This window comes from Heterocephalus glaber, unplaced genomic scaffold (genome assembly GCF_053883595.1).
Source record: "Heterocephalus glaber isolate CG9 unplaced genomic scaffold, H.glaber_assembly_v1.0 deba00000621, whole genome shotgun sequence".
NCBI lineage: Eukaryota > Metazoa > Chordata > Mammalia > Rodentia > Bathyergidae > Heterocephalus > Heterocephalus glaber.
In genome coordinates, this window is record NW_028258153.1 from 19,689,884 (window position 1) to 19,708,884 (window position 19,001).

The 19,001-nt window shown below is 36.5% G+C and overlaps 1 protein-coding gene across 25 annotated transcripts in view; it reads right to left on the reverse strand.

The window, feature by feature from the left end:
* Pard3b (par-3 family cell polarity regulator beta) overlaps positions 1 to 19,001 on the reverse strand; it is a 1,069,040-nt gene that overhangs the window by 496,869 nt on the left and 553,170 nt on the right. For 18 of the 25 annotated variants that reach the window (XR_015449088.1, XM_087205812.1, XM_087205811.1 and 15 more), the window contains 3 exons: positions 18,458 to 18,583; positions 3,937 to 4,062; positions 2,232 to 2,587 (listed from right to left, as the gene is read on the reverse strand). Coding sequence is in view for 24 of the 25 variants with exons in the window: in XM_087205812.1 (XP_087061938.1) it covers positions 2,232 to 2,587; positions 3,937 to 4,062; positions 18,458 to 18,583 (608 nt within the window). In the remaining variant the exon portion in view is untranslated. The remainder of the gene's footprint in view (positions 1 to 2,231; positions 2,588 to 3,936; positions 4,063 to 18,457; positions 18,584 to 19,001) is intronic. The other 7 variants (XM_004851169.4, XM_087205810.1, XM_004851171.4 and 4 more) reach the window with 2 other exon arrangements.

The window sequence follows — 19,001 nt, forward strand, 5'->3', positions numbered from 1 at the left end:
ACTTCAGTCTTACAGCTTCTTCAGGCTTTTGTCACTAATGACCTATTGCTATGGTTTGGACAAGCATCCCACACAGGCACACATGTGGAAGGCTTGGTCCCTAGCCTGGGGCATTCCTGCCAGGTGGGGCTTAGTGGAAGGGTGCTAAGTTACTGAAGGCACACCCTAGACAGTAATATTGGGACCCTGGTCCCTTCCCTTCCTCTTTCTTTGCTTCCCCATTGCTACACAGTAGGATGCTTGCTTTGCCCCATGTTCTTACCATGATGAACCATGTCACCACAGGCCCAAAAGCCACCAGCCAAAAACCATGGACTCCACACTTGTGAACTAAAACATACTTGTGAACTAAAACACACTTCCTCTTTTTAAGTAGATTACTTCAGGTATCTTGTTACTCTAATGAAGAGCTGACTGACACACCTATCCCTGATCACACCCAGTAATTTTTCCTATCCTTTATCTTTTCTTCTTATCTACCTTTGACACTTCCCTCCCATCATTTTCTGAAATTAACTCTCCCTATGTTTTTATGTCTTTTTTTCTGATTACTTTTCTCCTGTTTGATCATTCATGTATGTCACTAACTTATACCATTGTCCTCTCACACATATACAGATGGTCCCTAAGGCTTTCTTTAGGACCAATTTGTCCACTAGACTTCTTACTTTTGTCAGCCTTGACTCCAAAATCATCTCCCTGTGGAATATGCTAGATCTCTTTGCTCTTAATCTTGCTTTCTAATGTCAGTTTCCAGATACAACCATTAGAAACTTCACCATGTATCCCTTCTCCAATCCAGATGCTGGCCTTTTCAAATACTCTTGTCAACTTAAAATTCTAATTTCTATCAATGGTGTCTCCATTGTGCAAGTTTCCCAGGCTGAAAATCTGAGCAATACTGTAATTGTAATTTCTCTTTCTTCCTTCTTATAACCATCCATTTATTAAGGCATACATATTATACTGTATTTTTTAGATAGAGGCAATACACTAGTTACTGACTCTTTATTGGTCTGTCTTCAGTATATCTTTTGTTTTCAGATTAATCTTCCCAAAGTAGAGCTGTGATGTCATATTCTTTATTTTTTATGGAAGATTTTCTGATATATTTTTAAAGTGATTCTGTGACTGATTCATCTTTCTGTCATCAAAGCACTCAGCCTTGTGTCTTACATACAGCTGGATTATTTTTATAAAAATACAACTAATAACAATAAAAAATCTTAATTTCTAAGCACCCCAGAGTATTTCTTACCCAGTAAATTTTATTCCCAGTATAGTATTTTTAAAAGTAAATGAAATTTTGATCAGAATATTTTTTCAAAACAGTTAAAAAAGACATACTATTTTAAAAATATATTCATAGGAATCCCAAAATTATCTTTTGATCATGAAATTCTCTATTAATTAAATCAAGAATCTATGAGATCTTGGTTCCTTTTGAATTATCTTGAGAAATACAGGATTTTAAAAGGCTGCAACAGTGGAAGACAACATCTGGCAGATGGTACAAAATGAATAAAAGCATAGAAGTGTATGAATGCTTATGTGTGTGTTTGTGTGTGTATGTAATACTACATAAGTATGCATATACACACATGATCTAGTCTTACTCAGCTGCATTTAAAATTGATGGAAAAGTTGAAAAAGATGAAAAGGAAAAGAGTATACATGCTTTTGAAATGAAATTAAGTATGTTTTGGACAAATGTAATATTGAATCAGTGAAATTAGCAATTATATATTTGCTTTCTACAGTTTATCTTAGCCAAAAGGCCAAGAAGTGATTATATTTGCTTTCTGAAGGGTAAACTTTTTGCTGATTAAAAAAGATGTCCTAGAGAACCAGAGGTCATATACTGAAATCTGAAAGATCTTCACAAAAATCACTAATTACACTGAAACCCGGGACAATTGAATTTTAGTATTTATTTAGTATTAAGTTATAACACAATATTGCTCTGCTTCTATCAAGTTTGCAATGATTCTTTCCACTCCCCAACATGTCTTTATTGTTTTCTTGTTTCAAATAATCTATACTCTCCAGGAGAAAAGGAGAAGAAAGTACGACAATTTTAAGAAATTTTAAGTTACCTAAGTATACTTAAATCCACTCTTTCATACAATTAAATAAAGGGGGAATTAACTAAATTAACCTTAATGCATTTCTCTTAACCAATTTTACATGTTACAATAATAGAATGCTATTAAGCATAATTTAATAATTACCTTTCTTTAGGTCAATTTTAATTTTCTTTGCACTTTTCTTGTTGCCAAACCCCAGGAGAGGGGAGAGTGAGGGAGAGGAAGGCTTTCTTCCTAGTCTTGGTACTCTGGGGCTCTTGCTTTGTTGCAGGAAAGTTGATGGCTCTGCTTCAGGACTATTTGTTCCTGTAAGATTTACTGTCTTAAGTCCCAATTTGCCATGGACAGGAGGTGGCACCTTTGTTCTCAAAATGCCATCGTTACCAAAAATGTTAAGAGGTCCAATGACTGATTTTTCATACTGCTCACGGTTTTGTGGTGAAAGCACATGAAGGAGCACATTTGTGGATTTCATTGCCTGGCGAAAGATATCTTGAGCCCTTGAAAGAATTAACAAATGCATAATGATAGGATGTTCTAGCAAGCTGCCTTCCAGAGAACCACAGCATGGCAGCAAGAAGAAGCATTCAGCAATGTTAGCACAGGAGACAATGTCAATATCACTACCAATATAGCCATATGCATTAAGTACCAGTTATCACTCACTACCAACTCTCCAGGTGCTCCTGCACTGGGTTATACATGGATGATGACCATGTGTAACTCTCATTTGCCCTTCTTAACCACAGAAGATAAATGTAATTAGCTTTCATTTTGCAAATTTGAGTTTAGGCTCAGAGATATTAAATAATTTATCCAAAGAGTGACAGATTTTAAATCTGAAAATCTAACCAGAAATAATTACTGAAGAATACATAAAAAGCAATTTAATTTTAGATGGAAAATGATGATATTTTGATCATATTAACAGGTTATTTTTGCTTACTGTGAATCAGTTTCTACTCCATACTAAATTATTATAACCCTCAGTTTTCACTTCTATGAAATAGAGATGATGATTGCCTTGCAGACCTGTTAAGTCCTTGTTAAAAAAAAAACCATGACCCATAATACAATAATTATTATAATTTTGTCATTATTTTAACAAAATAAATTAACTTAAGGTTTCATTTCTTTCCACATGTAATCAGCTAGTATCTATTTTCTTTCTACCTAGAGCTGCACTCCTTTCCCCACACATAGAATATGTAACTAAGACCCAGAGAGAAGATGTATCAGGAGCAGTTTGGGTCAGAAACAAGGGATGATACTGAATCTTTTTAAGCAGTATTGGTACTTATTCCTGTAATTTGGAACACCAGCACAATGCCAACATACATTTAAAAATACAGATGCATCAGGATACATGTTCCAATTCTTGCATACAGGAGGTGATTCTCCTAACATTTTCAATTTTAAGTTTTTTATATGCTTCCATTCACTGAGTCCTCATCGGTATCTATCACAGATTTTTTTAGTTCAAGGAAGACTTCTGACATCAAATAAGTTAATTAATAAGCTGAATTAATAGTCTGTGAAAAAAGCCATTAAATACCAGTCTAACTGACCCATAGCCCAAGAAAAACAAACCTGTCCATGGATTACACAGCAAGACAACCTGGCAGAAAATCTTGCTATATTTGAAGGTTTAACATTCCTGGGGGTGTCACAGACATATGTGGGCCATCTTTAAGTAAAACATAAAATGCATTTGAAAGTGGATGTTTGGAGTCATTTAAAGGGAACTGACTGGAAATTCTCCCTATGATTTTGATCATAATGAGTTCAGTAATAACTATAACCATTCTAGGGATCAATAAAATAAATAAAACAATGAAAAAATGCTTACTGAGCAAAAGTTTTATCTGCGAGATCCACATTGTTGATTTTTACAATGCATTCATTTTCCTGAAAGAGTCCCTCACGCTTGCACCTGCTGTTTCCTTCAATGCCTCGGATGAAGAGTCCTAGGATCCTAAATGCAGAATTTAGGTTGAAATAGAATTATTGTATAACAACATGCTAATCATTTTCCATTTGCTACTATCCAGAAATAACTATTGATTTTTTACTTAAAAAATAAATTATGCCTTCTATTCAGGCAACTGTTTTTGATTGAAATCCTTGGTCAAACACACACACACACACACACACACACACACACACACACACATCCTTACTAAAGTAAAAAAGCCCTTTAAGACAAACATACATAAGCATCAACCCAGGGAACATTAATCTGAGAACCCTTTTCTCATGTCAGCCACAAACCCATCAAAGGCTAATGTAGCTTAGTGGTGTTAAGGACACAAGATTCATAATTCAGGAAGGGCATCACAGTTGACTGGAACAAGTAAGCCAGATTAGCGCCAAGACAGCAGTGTGAGGTGCAGTTATGGGAAAGGATTAGGCATTTGCAGTAGTGTATTGCAGTCTTACTACCTGTTCCAATCATTTGCATTTTAAAAGATAAACAAGCAAGAAAAGGTGAGCCTGTCCCACCACCCAGAAGGAAGCTCCCTGCCTCCATCCCAAGCTCCTAGGGCAGAGAAGCTCAGCCGGCCCCAGCACCTGGAAGGAAGCTCCCCCACCTCCATCCCAGGCTCCTAGGGCAGAGAAGCTCAGCTGGTCCCAGCATGTGTAAGGAAGCTTCTGGACTCCATCCCAGGTTCCTAGGGCAGAGAAGCTTAGCCGGTCCCAGCACCCGGAAGGAAGCTCTCTGCCTCCATCCCAGGCTCCTAGGGTAGAGAAGCTCAGCTGGTCCCAGCACCCAGAAGGAAGCTCCCTGCCTCCATCCAAGGATCCTAGGGCAGAGAAGGTGAGCCATGTGGGCACCAGAAGCACCTCCTCCCATGGAAATGAGAAGACATGTAAACAAGTCTCAAAAACAGACTTCTGGATCACGTACAGCAACCCCAAAGGGAAACGAGATGGAACACTCTGATACTCAACCACCTGGACTCTCTGAATTGGCAACAAAAGAGGATCTGGGAAAAATGAAATCAGAAAAAATTACTCAGATAACAGCAAAGATTTTGCTCATGGTGCAAGACATGATTAATAAATCTAGAGAGGACACAGATTAAAAAAAAATAGAGGATCTGCAGAACATGATGGAATCCTAACACAGGAAACAAATGGCATCCATAAAACAGATACAAACAGATTTCCAAGAGATTAAAAACTCCATCAAAAGTCTGTGCAGCAGAATGAACCAATGTGAGGATAGAATTTCACATATAGAAGATAAGATTGCAATTAGTTGCAATTAGTGACCAGGAAAAGAAAAATTGCTTCAAAATTATAAGGGAATATGAGAAATCAATCCAGCAGCTGCTAGATGATGCAAAAAAGAATAATGTAAGACTGATTGGGCTCAATGAAGAAACAGGAGAGAGTGCAGATGACATAAAAAATCTCTTCACAGAAATAATGGCAGAAAACTTCCCAAGCAGGTGTAAAGAGCTTGACATACAGATAAGTGAGGCATATAGGACTCCAAATAGCCTTGATCAAAAAAAATCTACACATAGGCATATAATTGTTAAGATTCCAGAAACACAACAGAAGAACAAAGTTCTCCAAGCAGTCAGAGAAAAGAAACAAATCACATACAAAGGAAAGCCCATCAGAATCACAGCAGACTTCTCAACACAAACCATCAGGGCAAGAAGAGCTTGGAGTGACATATTCCAAGACATAAAAGAAAACAGCCTCCAACCCAGATTGATGTACCCTGCAAAACTATCTTTCAAAATTGATGGAGAAATAAGATACTTTCATGACAAAGAGCACCTTAGGAACTTCGTGAATACCAAACCAGCACTCCAAAGAATTTTACACAATATCCTAGGAACAGACATTGAGGATCACAACCCCAGGAAGCAAAGCAGAATGAACCCATCTGGCATGACAAGAAATTAAATGTAAAGGGGGAGAACCCAGCAAAAAGAAAAAGTCATGGCAATGACAAGTCAATATGTTTCAGTTATAACCATCAACATTAATGGTCTCAATTCACCAGTCAAAAAACATAGACTGGCAGAATGGGTCAAGAAGCAAAATCTAACAATATGCGGCATACAAGAAACACACGTAATTCAAAAGGAAACTCACAGACTTAAAGTTAAAGGGTGGAAAACAATACTGCATGCAACAGGAACCTGAAAAAAAGCAGGAGTAGCTTTTGCTACTCCTCTTTGCAGATCAAGTAGATTTCAAACCAACACTGATTAAGAGAGACAAAGAAGGACACTACATCCTTGTAAAGGGAAGAATCCAAGAGGAAGAGATGACAATCATAAATATCTATGCACCAAACACTAGTGCACCCAACTATATAAAACAAATACTAATGGACATGAAAAGTCATATATGCACTAATACAATTGTAGAGGGGACCTCAACACCCCACTGTCACAAATAGATCAACTAGACAAAAAATAAGTAATGAAATACTAGAACTCAATCGAACTCTTGAACAAATGAACTTAACAGATGTTTACAGAGTCTTCCACCCCACAAAATCAGAATACACATTCTTCTCAGCTGCACATGGGTCATTCTCAAAAATAGACAACATACTCACATATAGAACATGTTTAAGTAAGTGCAAAGGAATTGACGTTATCCCCTGTATATTATCAGACAATAGTGCAATGAAATTGGAGATCCATAGCAAAAGAAACTGGAAAAATTTCATAAACACGTGGAAATTGAACAACACACTTCTGAATAACCAATAGGTCACAGAGGAAATTAAAGAAGAAATCACACAGTTCCTTCAATTTAAGGACAATGACAATACAACATATCAGAATCTATGGGACACAATGAAAGCAGTCTTACAAGGGAAATTCATAGCAGTGAATATGCATATTGGGAAAACAGAATGAGCCCAATTAAACAACCTGAGCTGAACCTTAAGCTTCTAGAAAAAGAAGAGCAGAACAAACCCAAAGCTCATACAAGGGAGGAAATTATAAAGATCAGAGCAGAAATCAGTGCAATGGAGACTAAGAGAATGATACAAAAAAATCAATGAAGCCAAGAGTTGGTTCTTCAAAAGAATCAACAAAATTGACAAACCTTTAGCCAACCTTGTCAGAAAAAGGAAAGAAAAGGCCCAAATCCATGCAATTAGGAATGAAAAGGGTGAAATTACAACAGACCCAGCAGAAATCCAGAGGATCATCAATACCTACTTCCAGAACCTATATGCCAATAAGATGGTCAACACAGAAGAAATGGACAGATTCCTAGATACATATGAATTACCAAAGTTGAACGAAAAAGACCTAAAAATTCTGAACAACCCAACATCAACCAATGAAATTGAAAATGTAATTAAAAACTTATCAACTAGGAAAAGCCTGGGCCCTGATGGCTTCACTGCTGAATTCTACAAGACATTTAGAGAGGAACTGCTGCCACTACTATTTAAAATCTTCAGTGAAATTGAAAGGGAAGCAATACTCCCAAATTCATTCCTGGAAGCAAGCATCACCTTGATCCCCAAAGTGGAGAAAGACCCAACTGAAAAGGAGAACTATAGGCCAATCTCACTAATGAACATAAATCCTTAATAAGATAATGGGAAACAGAATGCAGAAGATCATCAAGAAGATCATACACCCTGATCAAGTGGGATTCATCCCAGGGATGCAGGGATGGTTCAATATACACAAATCAATTAATGTAATACACTATAACAATAGAGCCAAGGACAAAAACCATATGATTATCTCCATAGATGCAGAAAAAGCATTTGACAAAATCCAACATGCATTTATGATAAAAACCCTACAAAAAATTGGAATAGATGGACTCCACCTCAAACTGATAGAAGCCATCTATGAAAAACCAACAACCAATATCATACTAAATGGTCAAAAACTGAAATCCTTCACACTCAAATCAGGAACAAGACAAGGATGTCCACTATCACCACTCTTGTTCAATATAGTTCTGGAAACATTAGCCATGGCAATTAGACAAGAGAAAGAAATAAAAGGAATAAAGATAGCTAATGAAGAAGTCAAATTGTCATTATTTGCAGATGCCATGATACTCTATATAGAAGACCCCAAGAATTCCACCAGAAGTCTTCTAGGCTTAATAACCAAATTCAGTCAAGTAGTTGGTTACAAGGTCAACACACAAAAATCAATAGCTTTCCTCTACAGTAATGACAGACTCACTGAGAGAGAAATAGGGCAAATAATTCCTTTCACAATAGCATCCAAGAAACTGAAATACCTAGGAATCACTCTAACAAAAGAAATCAAAGACCTCTTCTCTGAAAACTATAGCACTCTGAGAAGAGAAATTGAAGAAGATATCAGAAGATGGAAAGACATCCCCTGCTCCTGGGTAGGAAGGATTAATATAGTGAAAATGGCCATACTTCCAAAACTGCTATATAGATTCAATGCAATTCCAATTGAGATCCCAGCAGCATACTTCATAGACCTTGAGAAAACAATCCAAAAATTCATTTGGAACAAGAAGAGGCCCAGAATAGCAAAAGCAATTCTAGGTAACAGAGACATGGCAGGGGGTATCACAATTCCCAAAATGCAACTCTACTACAAAGCTATTGTGATAAAAACAGCATGGTACTGGCAAAGAAACAGACCTGAGGACCAGTGGAACAGATTAGAAGATGCAGAAACAACGCCAGACACACTCAGCCATCTCATCTTCGATAAAGGAGCCAAGCATGCTCACTGGAGGAAAGATAGCCTCTTTAATAAGTGGTGCTGGAAAAATTGGGCTTCAATTTGCCAAAGATTAAAACTAGACCTATATCTCTCGCCATGCACTAAACTAAAATCAAAATGGATTACAGATCTAAATAGTAAAATAGAAACTCTGAACCAGTTGGAACAGAGGTTAGGTAGAACCCTTGAAGACATCAGTGTAGGAAAAGATTTCATGAACAAAACCTTAGTTGCCCATGAACTAGCACAAACAATCAACAAATGGGATCTCTTCTTATTAAAAAGCTTCTGCACAACAAGAGAAACCACCAGCAGTGTGAAGAGACAACCCACAATGTGGGAAAAAATCTTCACCTGCTCTTCCTCAGACAAAGGTCTACTATCTCAAATCTATAAAGAACTTAAAAAGATCAGACCTCCCAAATTTAAAGACCCAATCCAAAAATGGGCATCTGAAATGAACAGACATTTCTCATACACAGAAGTAGAAATAGCAAATAAATACATGAAAAACTGTTCAACACACTGGTCATTCAAGAGATGCAAATGAAAACAATGCTGAGATTCCACTTCACTCCAGAAAGAATGGCTGCTATCATGAAATCAACCAATAACAATGCTGGCGGGGCTGTGGGGAAAGAGGAACCCTGTTCCACTGCTGGTGGGAGTGTAGACTGGTGCAAGCACTGTGGAAATCAGTATGGAGATACCTCAAAGAACTAGGACTGGAAGTCCCATTTCACCCCGCTATTCCACTGCTGGGGATCTTCCCCAAAGAATTAAAAGAATCATACCACAGTGATATATGTGCACCCATGTTCATAGCAGCACAGTTTGTAATAGCTAAAACTTGGAAACAGCCCAAATGCCCATCAACTGGAGACTGGATAAAGAAAATGTGTTTTTTTTAAATAAAATGAAGTACTACTCAACCATAAAAAATGAGAAATTAGAGACATTTATAGCTAAGTGAATGCACATTGAGGCAATACTCTTAAGTGACATAAATAGGACACACATGTGTAAATACGGAATAGTTTCTCTGGTGTGAGAAACTGAAAGTGTAAATAAGGACTAAATGTATAATAGGTAATGTGAAGTAGGAAGAAAAGAGGCAAAGGGGAAGGAAGTGGGAGGGCTAGGGGAAAGGATAGAAGGGAATGGAATTAATATGAGAAAATGGAAAAATAGGAACAAAATCTTTGTAAATAGGGAGGACTGGAGGGGTTGAAGGGAGGGCTGGGCAAGGGTGAAAAATAAGCACCAAGAGAGACTAAGTAAAGGTGTAAATTTCCAATGATGAATCTCATTATATTGTATACCTAAAATGTACCAATGATTAGAATGACTAATCGATAATGTAAAATAGGAAGAAAAGGTCCAAAAGAGTAAGGGTAGTGGGAGGGGCAGGGGAAAGGAAAGAAGGGAAAGGAAAAATGCTGAGAAATGGAAAAAATGGAAATAAAGTCTTTGTAAATAGGGAAGGGTGGAGGGCGTGAAGGGAGGGCTAGGTATGGGGAAAAAATAAGAACCAAGATGCATTATACAAAGGTACAATTCCCAATGAGAAATGTAATTGTGTTGTATACCTACAATGTACCAATAAAAGAATATAATACAAAAAAATATTGTAATTAGTGGCCAGGAAAAGAAAAATTGCTTTAAAATTGTAAGGGAATATGAGAAATCAATCCAGCAGCTGTTAGGTGATGCAAAGAAGAATAACATAACACTGATTGGAGTCAATGAAGAAAGAAGAGAGAGTGCAGATGACATAGAAAAACTGTTCACAGAAGTGATGGCAGAAAACTTCCCAAGCAGGGGAAAAGAACTTGACATACAGATAAGTGAGGCATATAGGACTCCAGCTAGCCTTAATCAAAAAAATCTACACATAGGCATATAATAGTTAGGATTCCAGAAATCCGACAGAAGAACAAAATTCTACAAGCAGTGAGAGAAAAGAAACAAATTACATACCAAGGAAAGCCCATCAGAATCACAGCAGACTTCTCAATGCAAACCCTCAAGGCAAGAAGAGCTTGGAGTGATGTATTTATTTCAAGTCCTAAAGGAAAACAGCCTCCAACCCAGATTGATGTACCCTGCAAAACTATCTTTCACAATTGATGGAGAAATAAGATACTTTCATGACAAAGAGCACCTCAGGAACTTCATGAATACCAAACCAGCACTCCAAAAAATTTTAGACAATACCCTAGGAAAAGACAATGAGGATCACAACCACAGGAAACCCAGCAGAATGAATCCATTGGGTGTGACAAATTAAAGCAAAGGGGGAGAATCCAACAAAAAGAAAAAGTCATGACATGGCTTTTAAAACTTTTAACTTCATCTCCCTAATGAGTGTATAATTCAATCTTATTATTGTACTGATTAGTATTTTTCTGATTCTAGAGTTGCACACCTTTCCTTGTTCTATACTGGCTATTTGTCATCTTCTTACATCTACATTTTAATTGGCTTGTCTATTAATGAGCTCTAAGAATTCTTTATATATTCTGGTCATACGTTACATGCATCATAAATATGGTCTGTTTAAGGACTACTTTTTATTTTAATGATGTCATTTAGAGTTCTAAATTTCGATGGAATCTCATTTATCAATTTTTTTCTTTTATACGTCATGTTTTTTGTATCCTAGGTAGTTCTTACCTACCCTGAATTCATAAATATTTTCCCTTATAATTTCTTCTTAAAGTTTTATACTGTTAGGCTTTCTTATTTAGGTTCATAGATCCCTTCAAGTTATTTTCATGTATGGAAATAAAGGGTTGAGGTTAATTTTTATATATGGATACCAGGTGTTCTAGTGCTGTTTGCTGAAAACACTATCTCTTCCTTTGCTCTTGAATTGAGTTTATATTCTATAAAATGCTAATGTTAAATAATCTTTCAAAACTCAGTGGACCATATATGTGTGGTTCCATTTCTAGATTCTCTGTTTTGTTCAAATGATCTATACATCTTTCTGTACACCAACACTGCCTTGATTACTGTAGCTTTAGAAGAAGTCTTAAAATTAGGTACTAAATGTATTCCAACACTGTTTTTGTTTTTGTTTTTAACTTTTCTAGGTCCTTTGTACTCCTACATAACTTTTAAATTTAAATATCCAATTCTTCATTTATAGCAAGTATACACAGACCTTAATTTTTATATATACCTTGTGTTTTCTAATCCTGCTAAATTCAAGTACAAGTTCTAGGGGCTCCTAGAGATTTCTTAGTATTTTCTCTGTAGATGATCATTTCATCTACATATAAAGATTTTGCTTCTACCTTGCCAATCCTATCCTAGTTGTGTCATTTTATTGCCAGACAATTTTGCTGGGGACTAGGTTTCAAAGTTTAATGGACAGATAAAGAGTAAGCATATCTGCCCTTGTTCCCCACCTTAAAGAAAAAGCATTGTATCTTCTTTTATATAAGGCATTCTCGCTGGCAGTATGGAGTACATGTCTTTAATCTGTTGAGAAGTTTCTTGTCTACTTCTAGGCTTCTGATAGCTTTTACCATGAACAGCTGTAGAATTTAGTCCAATACTTTTTTCTCCAACTAGTGACAGGATCATATGGCTTTCTCCTTTCCTCTGTTAAAATGATGACTTTTGGGGGTGGATCTTCCAATGCTGAACCAACACTGCCATCCCTATAACAAAACCACTTTCTATATCCTACCATATCTGACTTCCAATAGTTTGTTTTGTTAAACACATTTCTATCTATGTTCATACTTTTTTCTTCTATTATCTTTATCCAGTTTTAGGATTAGCACAATGTTGAGTTCCTAAAATGAGGAGAGAGGTGTTTCTTTTTTCTGCTTTAACTGTTTGATATAATTTATCAGTTAAAATGTTTATGCGCCTGCTGTTTTTATATAGGTAGGTTTTCAAGCTAGGAATATACTTTCTTTAATAGGTGCTATTCAAATTTTATATTTCCTCCAGAGTTAGTTTCATTAATTTGTCTTCCAAGGTACTTCTTTGAAGTTGTCAAATTTACTTCAAAACAGATTTTTGTAATATGCTTTCTATATCCTTTTAAATTCTGTAAAATCTGTGGCAATGTCTCCTAGATCTTAATATTGTAATTTAAAAAATGTATATCTGCTATTGTGTAACAGGAAGAAAAGGTCTAAAAGAGCAGGGGAATTGTGAGGGATAGGGGAAGGGAAAAAAGGGAAAGGAAAAAATATGAGAAGAGGAAAAAAATGGAAACAAGGTCTTTGCAAATAGTGAAGGGTGCAGGGGGTGAAGGGAGGGCAAGGGAAGGGGAAAAAAATAAGAACCAAGATACTCATGTAAAGTTACAAGATCCCAATGATGAATGTAACTGTATTTTATACCGAAAATGTACCAGTAAACTTAATGGGAAAAAAAATAAAAAATAAATAAAATAAAAGGTAAACAAGCATGTAAGATTCTACTAGTCAGAAGGAAGCCCAGCCCCAACTATCAGTGCTGCTGATAGTATGGTACATATGTATTTGATATGTTTGATGCTGAAGATGGAGGAGTATGAGACAAGGTTGTAGGACCAGGACCAAGTAAAATGGTCAGTACAGGTTTAGCATACAGTAAAAGTTCAAAAGTGGAAACAATGAAAACTGTGGGGTCATAGGATTTGAGAGCAACAATGGATGGGGGCCAGTGTCATCTAGTGGGTCCTTCACACTAGCCTGTGTACACAACCTGACAGAGCTGGCAGGGAGCACCCACCCATCAACTCCTGACCTCTTGACCCCTGGGCTTTGGGGAGAGTTTTCTGAAATATCTACCACAAAGAGGTGGATTCAGGGAGAAGACCCAGGGATTTTTGGGACTTTGAGCTCTGGCTCAGAGTCAGGAGGGGAGGGGGCTGGAAAAAAAAGGAAAGGAAAAGAAAAAGTACAGCCATAGGAATGACACTTGAAGCCAGGAGTGATGGTGCATACCTGTAATCCCCACCCCGTGGGAGGCTAAGGCAAGAGAATCACAAGTTTGAGCCCAGCCTGGGAATACAGTGATGGAGTGAGACCCTGTCTCAAAATAAAAATAAAAAGGAGCTGAGGCTATAGCTGAGGGTCCCTGAGTTCAATCTCCAGTCACACACACACACACACACACACACACAAATAAAAACAATTACTTTTATATAGTCACCCCTTGATATCCATGGAGGATTGGTTTCAGAATGTTCCTTGTATACCAAAATCTGTGGATGCTCAAGTTTCTTAGAAAAATGACATAAGATTGACATCTACTTGTATATTTTAAATCATCTTGGATCATAATAGTTAACACAATGTACTGCTATATAGATAGCTGTTGTCCTGTACTGGTTGGGCAATATCAGCAAGAAAAAGTCTATACATGTTCAGTACAGATATAATTGTTTCTTCCAAATATTTTCAATCCATGGTTTGTTGAATCTGCTATGGATAAGGAACCTTTGGATGCTGGGGGCCGACTGTATATGTGTACATGTATCTGTGTGTTTGTACATGCACAAGTCTGTTACATAAGTAAACAACAACTAAGCCAGTAATGACAAGAAAGGAACTTTATTTAGCTGTTTCTCATTTTAGGGTTGTAGGTGTATCTCAGAGGGAGAAAGATAGCTATGTCCTCTAAGAGGAGTCCACTGGGTATGGAGAAACTGCCGTCCCCTCTCCCCATCCCCTTGGTTTTCTGTTTAGTTGCTCTCTTTTGTCAAGGAGCTTAGGTGCTATTATATAGTCTCTTTGCATTAAATTTCAAATCTAAATAAAATATGAGCACATTTTATGCACGAATAATAGCATCAGCCATGGGAAAAGGGCAGACCATAATGAAAGTTGAGGAGAAGTGCTCTCCTGTGTGGAGTAGCCATGGACTACAGCTTCCACCTGCAGGCCTTAGTTCATTTAATGAGTTCATAGCATTGCTAGACACACAGCGATATTTGTCTCTACTTCAAAAATAGTAAATGGACACTGTGTGCTGCTGCAGAACAGAGCAAATCATGCCACCTACTTCAAGGAAGGGTTGGGGCCACAGCTTCCAGTGTGGGGTGCAGTCTTGTGTTTTACTTTCTAGTTCTAGCAGGTTAGTAAATTAATCAAACTTCCTCTGTGTTACCTTACTCTACTAACATGATATAAAAAGTGAAGCTATTTAACACATAAAAAGGAATAAATAGATCAAAAGTGTTTTTTTTCTCTCTAAATTAGGCAATACCTTAATAGTTCACATTTTGGATTTTTGTTATGGTGGATTCACAATAACATGTTCCATTAGGAGGCTCAGATGTGGTTATAAACTAGTTTGTATAAGTGATATTTTTTAAATAGGCATTCCAGTCTTCCTTTAATTTAATTCAGTACATCATCAGTCATGTAATGTTACTCCCTAGGATTTAATTTCACATTTTGGGAGATGAATTAATTCTTTCAGGCCACTGGGTTGCAATTTAGTTAGCATATTACAGCTGGAGTATGCTACGTGAACCTTACTGATCTAAATAATCTAACTTTCCATGAAAAAATTATTGACAGAATAAACCCAACTGTAAAAACTGTAAAACCCAACTGCAAAACCCACGTGTCACATTTTTGGTAAAATGTGAAACTGACTGACATCATTAGTTTGGTCCCTGACAACAAACCACTCCTGCCCTCTGTTCCACGGATGGGGTAGATTCCCTTTTGTATGACATCCTCTGACCACTATGAGAAGCGTGGAAAATAGTATCTCATTATCCATCATTGTTGTTGCCACAAATTGGTGGGCTGTGGTAGCTGTCCCATTTGGGACCAAGACTCACAGGATTTAAAGATTAATGCTTCTGAGGAATTATAGGCTGCGACTAACTAGTTAATTTGCATTAATGAGCAGTGATAAAGGACGATGAAATCCACAGCCCCGCAGAATAAGAGAGTAACAATTGCTTCTTCCTCATCTAATAATCATTTAGGCACCAAGAACTTCTCCTTGCCTCTTTCTTACCCTCTTGTTAGCCCCTATGCCTGGGCATCCTGCCAGCTTAGTGTGTTTGTACAAACATCTCCTCATGTTCTGTATACCTCTCCCTGAACCCATTCTTCTCCTCTCTTGTGTTTAGCTGCCACTGGAATGAAACCAAGGCATAGTATGTTATCTTTACTGAAAAAACATTTCACATTTTTAATTCTAAAAGCTCACATTGATATTTGTTAAACAAATGAATTTTATTTACCTTGTTAAGAACTTAGTGTTTTGTTTTATTTTCACTGGGAAAGGAACTGGCCCTCAATACAAGTAGCATGCATTACCCCTGTGCTAAGGTGTATAATGAATTCATGGAGACATTATCTGGTATGTCAGCCACTATATTTTTCTTAGCATGTTATAACTTAGATTAGGTTTCTTATTCAAGAACAGGTGTGGCAGTATTTTTATACAAGAAAAAAATACATTGAAGGTAAAGCCAATTACAGTAGTCTTAATAAAGAATTAAATGTAAAGTCTAATTTAAATAATACAAAGCAATAAATGGAAGGAAATTAAGAGCTAAGACTACCACCATGACCTTAACTAAGCCCTCATGCTCACATAGTGAAACCATATGGCATTCTGAAGTCAGAAACTTGTCTGACATGCTGCATGGGCAGTTGCACCTCGACACATGGGTTGAGTTAAGTGTGCTGTTTCAGCCTGTATTCATTACTTTTATTGGCTCATGTCTCCACTTCCATATTATTTTTAATGTTTTTAAATTAAATTTCCTTTGTATAATACTACTGAATAGCCAAAAAATAAATAAATAAAACTATTTCTTGAAGATACTGAACAGTTGACCATGAACTTAAAACTTACTTTCTGAATCAGGCTTTTTTGTTTTAGCCCGAAGGATAATAATACCAATATTTTATACATTGTACATGGTGAATTTTACAGCGAGCTGCACATTTTTAATGTCATTTAATCCCCATAACCTTGATGTGAAGTAGGTATTCACAAGAGACGAATTAAGGGGACTTACTGAAAATTATTTAAAATGAACACTGGGATTAATTACAATTCTAACTCCAGATCCAATATTCTCTGTACTATTCTACCAGGTTTATGTTAGAATGAGAATCAGAAAAGAGAAGGGAGGAAGTCAATAAATTCTAGCATGTTACCCTATTTGAAGTAAGAGAAGGTGATTTCTCATCAATAGGGCCAAGTTGTTTTCTAAACTACTGAAAATGAAATACAGTGACTGTCACATTGTACATTTTCTCATCTTTGGAAATTGGGAAGATCTCATGTTCTATTCCAGCTTCATTGAACTAAAGGACCTGGTAATTGAACCTCTCTGGTATTTCACAAAGCTTTCTCAGTACATTCCTGCCAAAAGCCATTAGAATTTCTCAGAATAACTGAATAAATACCCTGTCTATCAAAAACAACCTTGGTTTGTCCTGTGCTTTAACCTATAACACTTATAAATGTGCTTATTAACACACACAGGAAAACAGACAATATGAGCTGCTAGCTTTTCATTTCATTTCTTTTTAGATAACATTCATTCCAGCAAGAGCCTGCCATCAGATGTTATTTGCCAAAAGCAAAAAGGTAATGACTTTGCAATTACAGATAGCAGATGGCTACCTGCTGAACATGATGCCCACCAAAATACCAGGACCAAATCTGCTCTTCTTGCTCTAGGGCAGACCAAACTAAATAAATACTCAAACCCAGGAAATTAACACGATTCAACCTGTGAAAACCTTTGGTTCTAGAAAAAGCAATGGAACGCAGATAAATCAGAAGGTCTGGGTTTTGTGCTACACTGGGAAACTCAATGGACTTTCATGGTCTTTGATATCCTAAGCTAAAAGAAAGCATTCTACTTTTTCAGTGATGTATTTACTAAGTTCAGCAAATTAATTAAAGTCTGGTCACATGAGGGAGAAACTAATTTTTGTTTAAGTTTCTGACAATGCTTGTCAATAGCAATCTAGGGTTAAAGACAGTCATTTTAGCCAGACATGGTGGCACATGCCTACCATCCAGTGTAGATTTAGCAATATATAGCCTCTAAAATTCCAAAATAATGTGGTAAATTATTTTTAACAGCCCAAGTTTACTTTAGAAAAAACCCCAGCATGACATTTTCCTTCTATAGATTATATATAAAATTATATATAATTATATAACACTTTATGTTTCAGTATTTAAATATATGGTTTCTTATATAGCTACTATAATGTTGACTGTTTACTGCTCTTAGTTCTATATGGAGTACATATTGAATAATATGAGGAAATATCAATCTGGAATTATCTTCATTTGCTAACATGCATTTTGTAACATTAAAAATTTAGTAACGATATTTGTCTAATAGGGTACAATCTTTTCCAATGATACTATTTACTGTGTCACCTACAAGGATACCTTAAGAAAAAATATCATAATTAATTGTGAATGGAGAATTCTGAGGAATATTTTTTCATTGAATCCTAGAAGTGCATGATTTTATTTTGTTGCACACACAGAAAAGGCCGACATAAGTATTTCTTGTGGTGTCCATCTGAATAATAGGAATTCAGGCTTAATTGTCTTCTGAAAAAAATGATTAAGAAAACAGACCTATTGAGGTTTTCATTAATATGCATTTCTGAAACAAGAAAAACCTCTTACCTTCCACTCAGAGATGAAAAGAAGGGCACTACGTGTATTCCTAAGGGGCTTCCCTCCCCAGAAATCTCCACTGTTCTTGTCATGTCACTGGGACAGAAAAAAAACAGGAGCACAGATGAATCTCTGCTGAAAAGCAAATGAGGCACATATGAGCAATCCACCCCCCATGTCACCCCCTCCACCCAGGATGATCTCAAATACTGCAGTGACAAGAACAGAGAAGGAAGTCAAAAGACTGCCTGACTTGTAGGTATGATCAGAAGATCCAAAAAATAAAATGTATGAAAGATTATCTGATTTTTAATTTCAATCTCTAAAAGAAGAAAAAAATGGAAATGACTACCTACAAAATAACCTCCCATTTAATCTGCATAAATCAACATTTAAAAAAAGAAGTACACAAAAGTAAGATTTCTCCCCAGTGAGATTTACTTGAAAATTACAGATCATAAAATACATGCAAGTAAGTGTATTTATGCTTAAGCATAAAGTAGGTGGCCTTTCTTTTCTGGAACAGAGAAAAAGTGAAATAAAATACTTATTT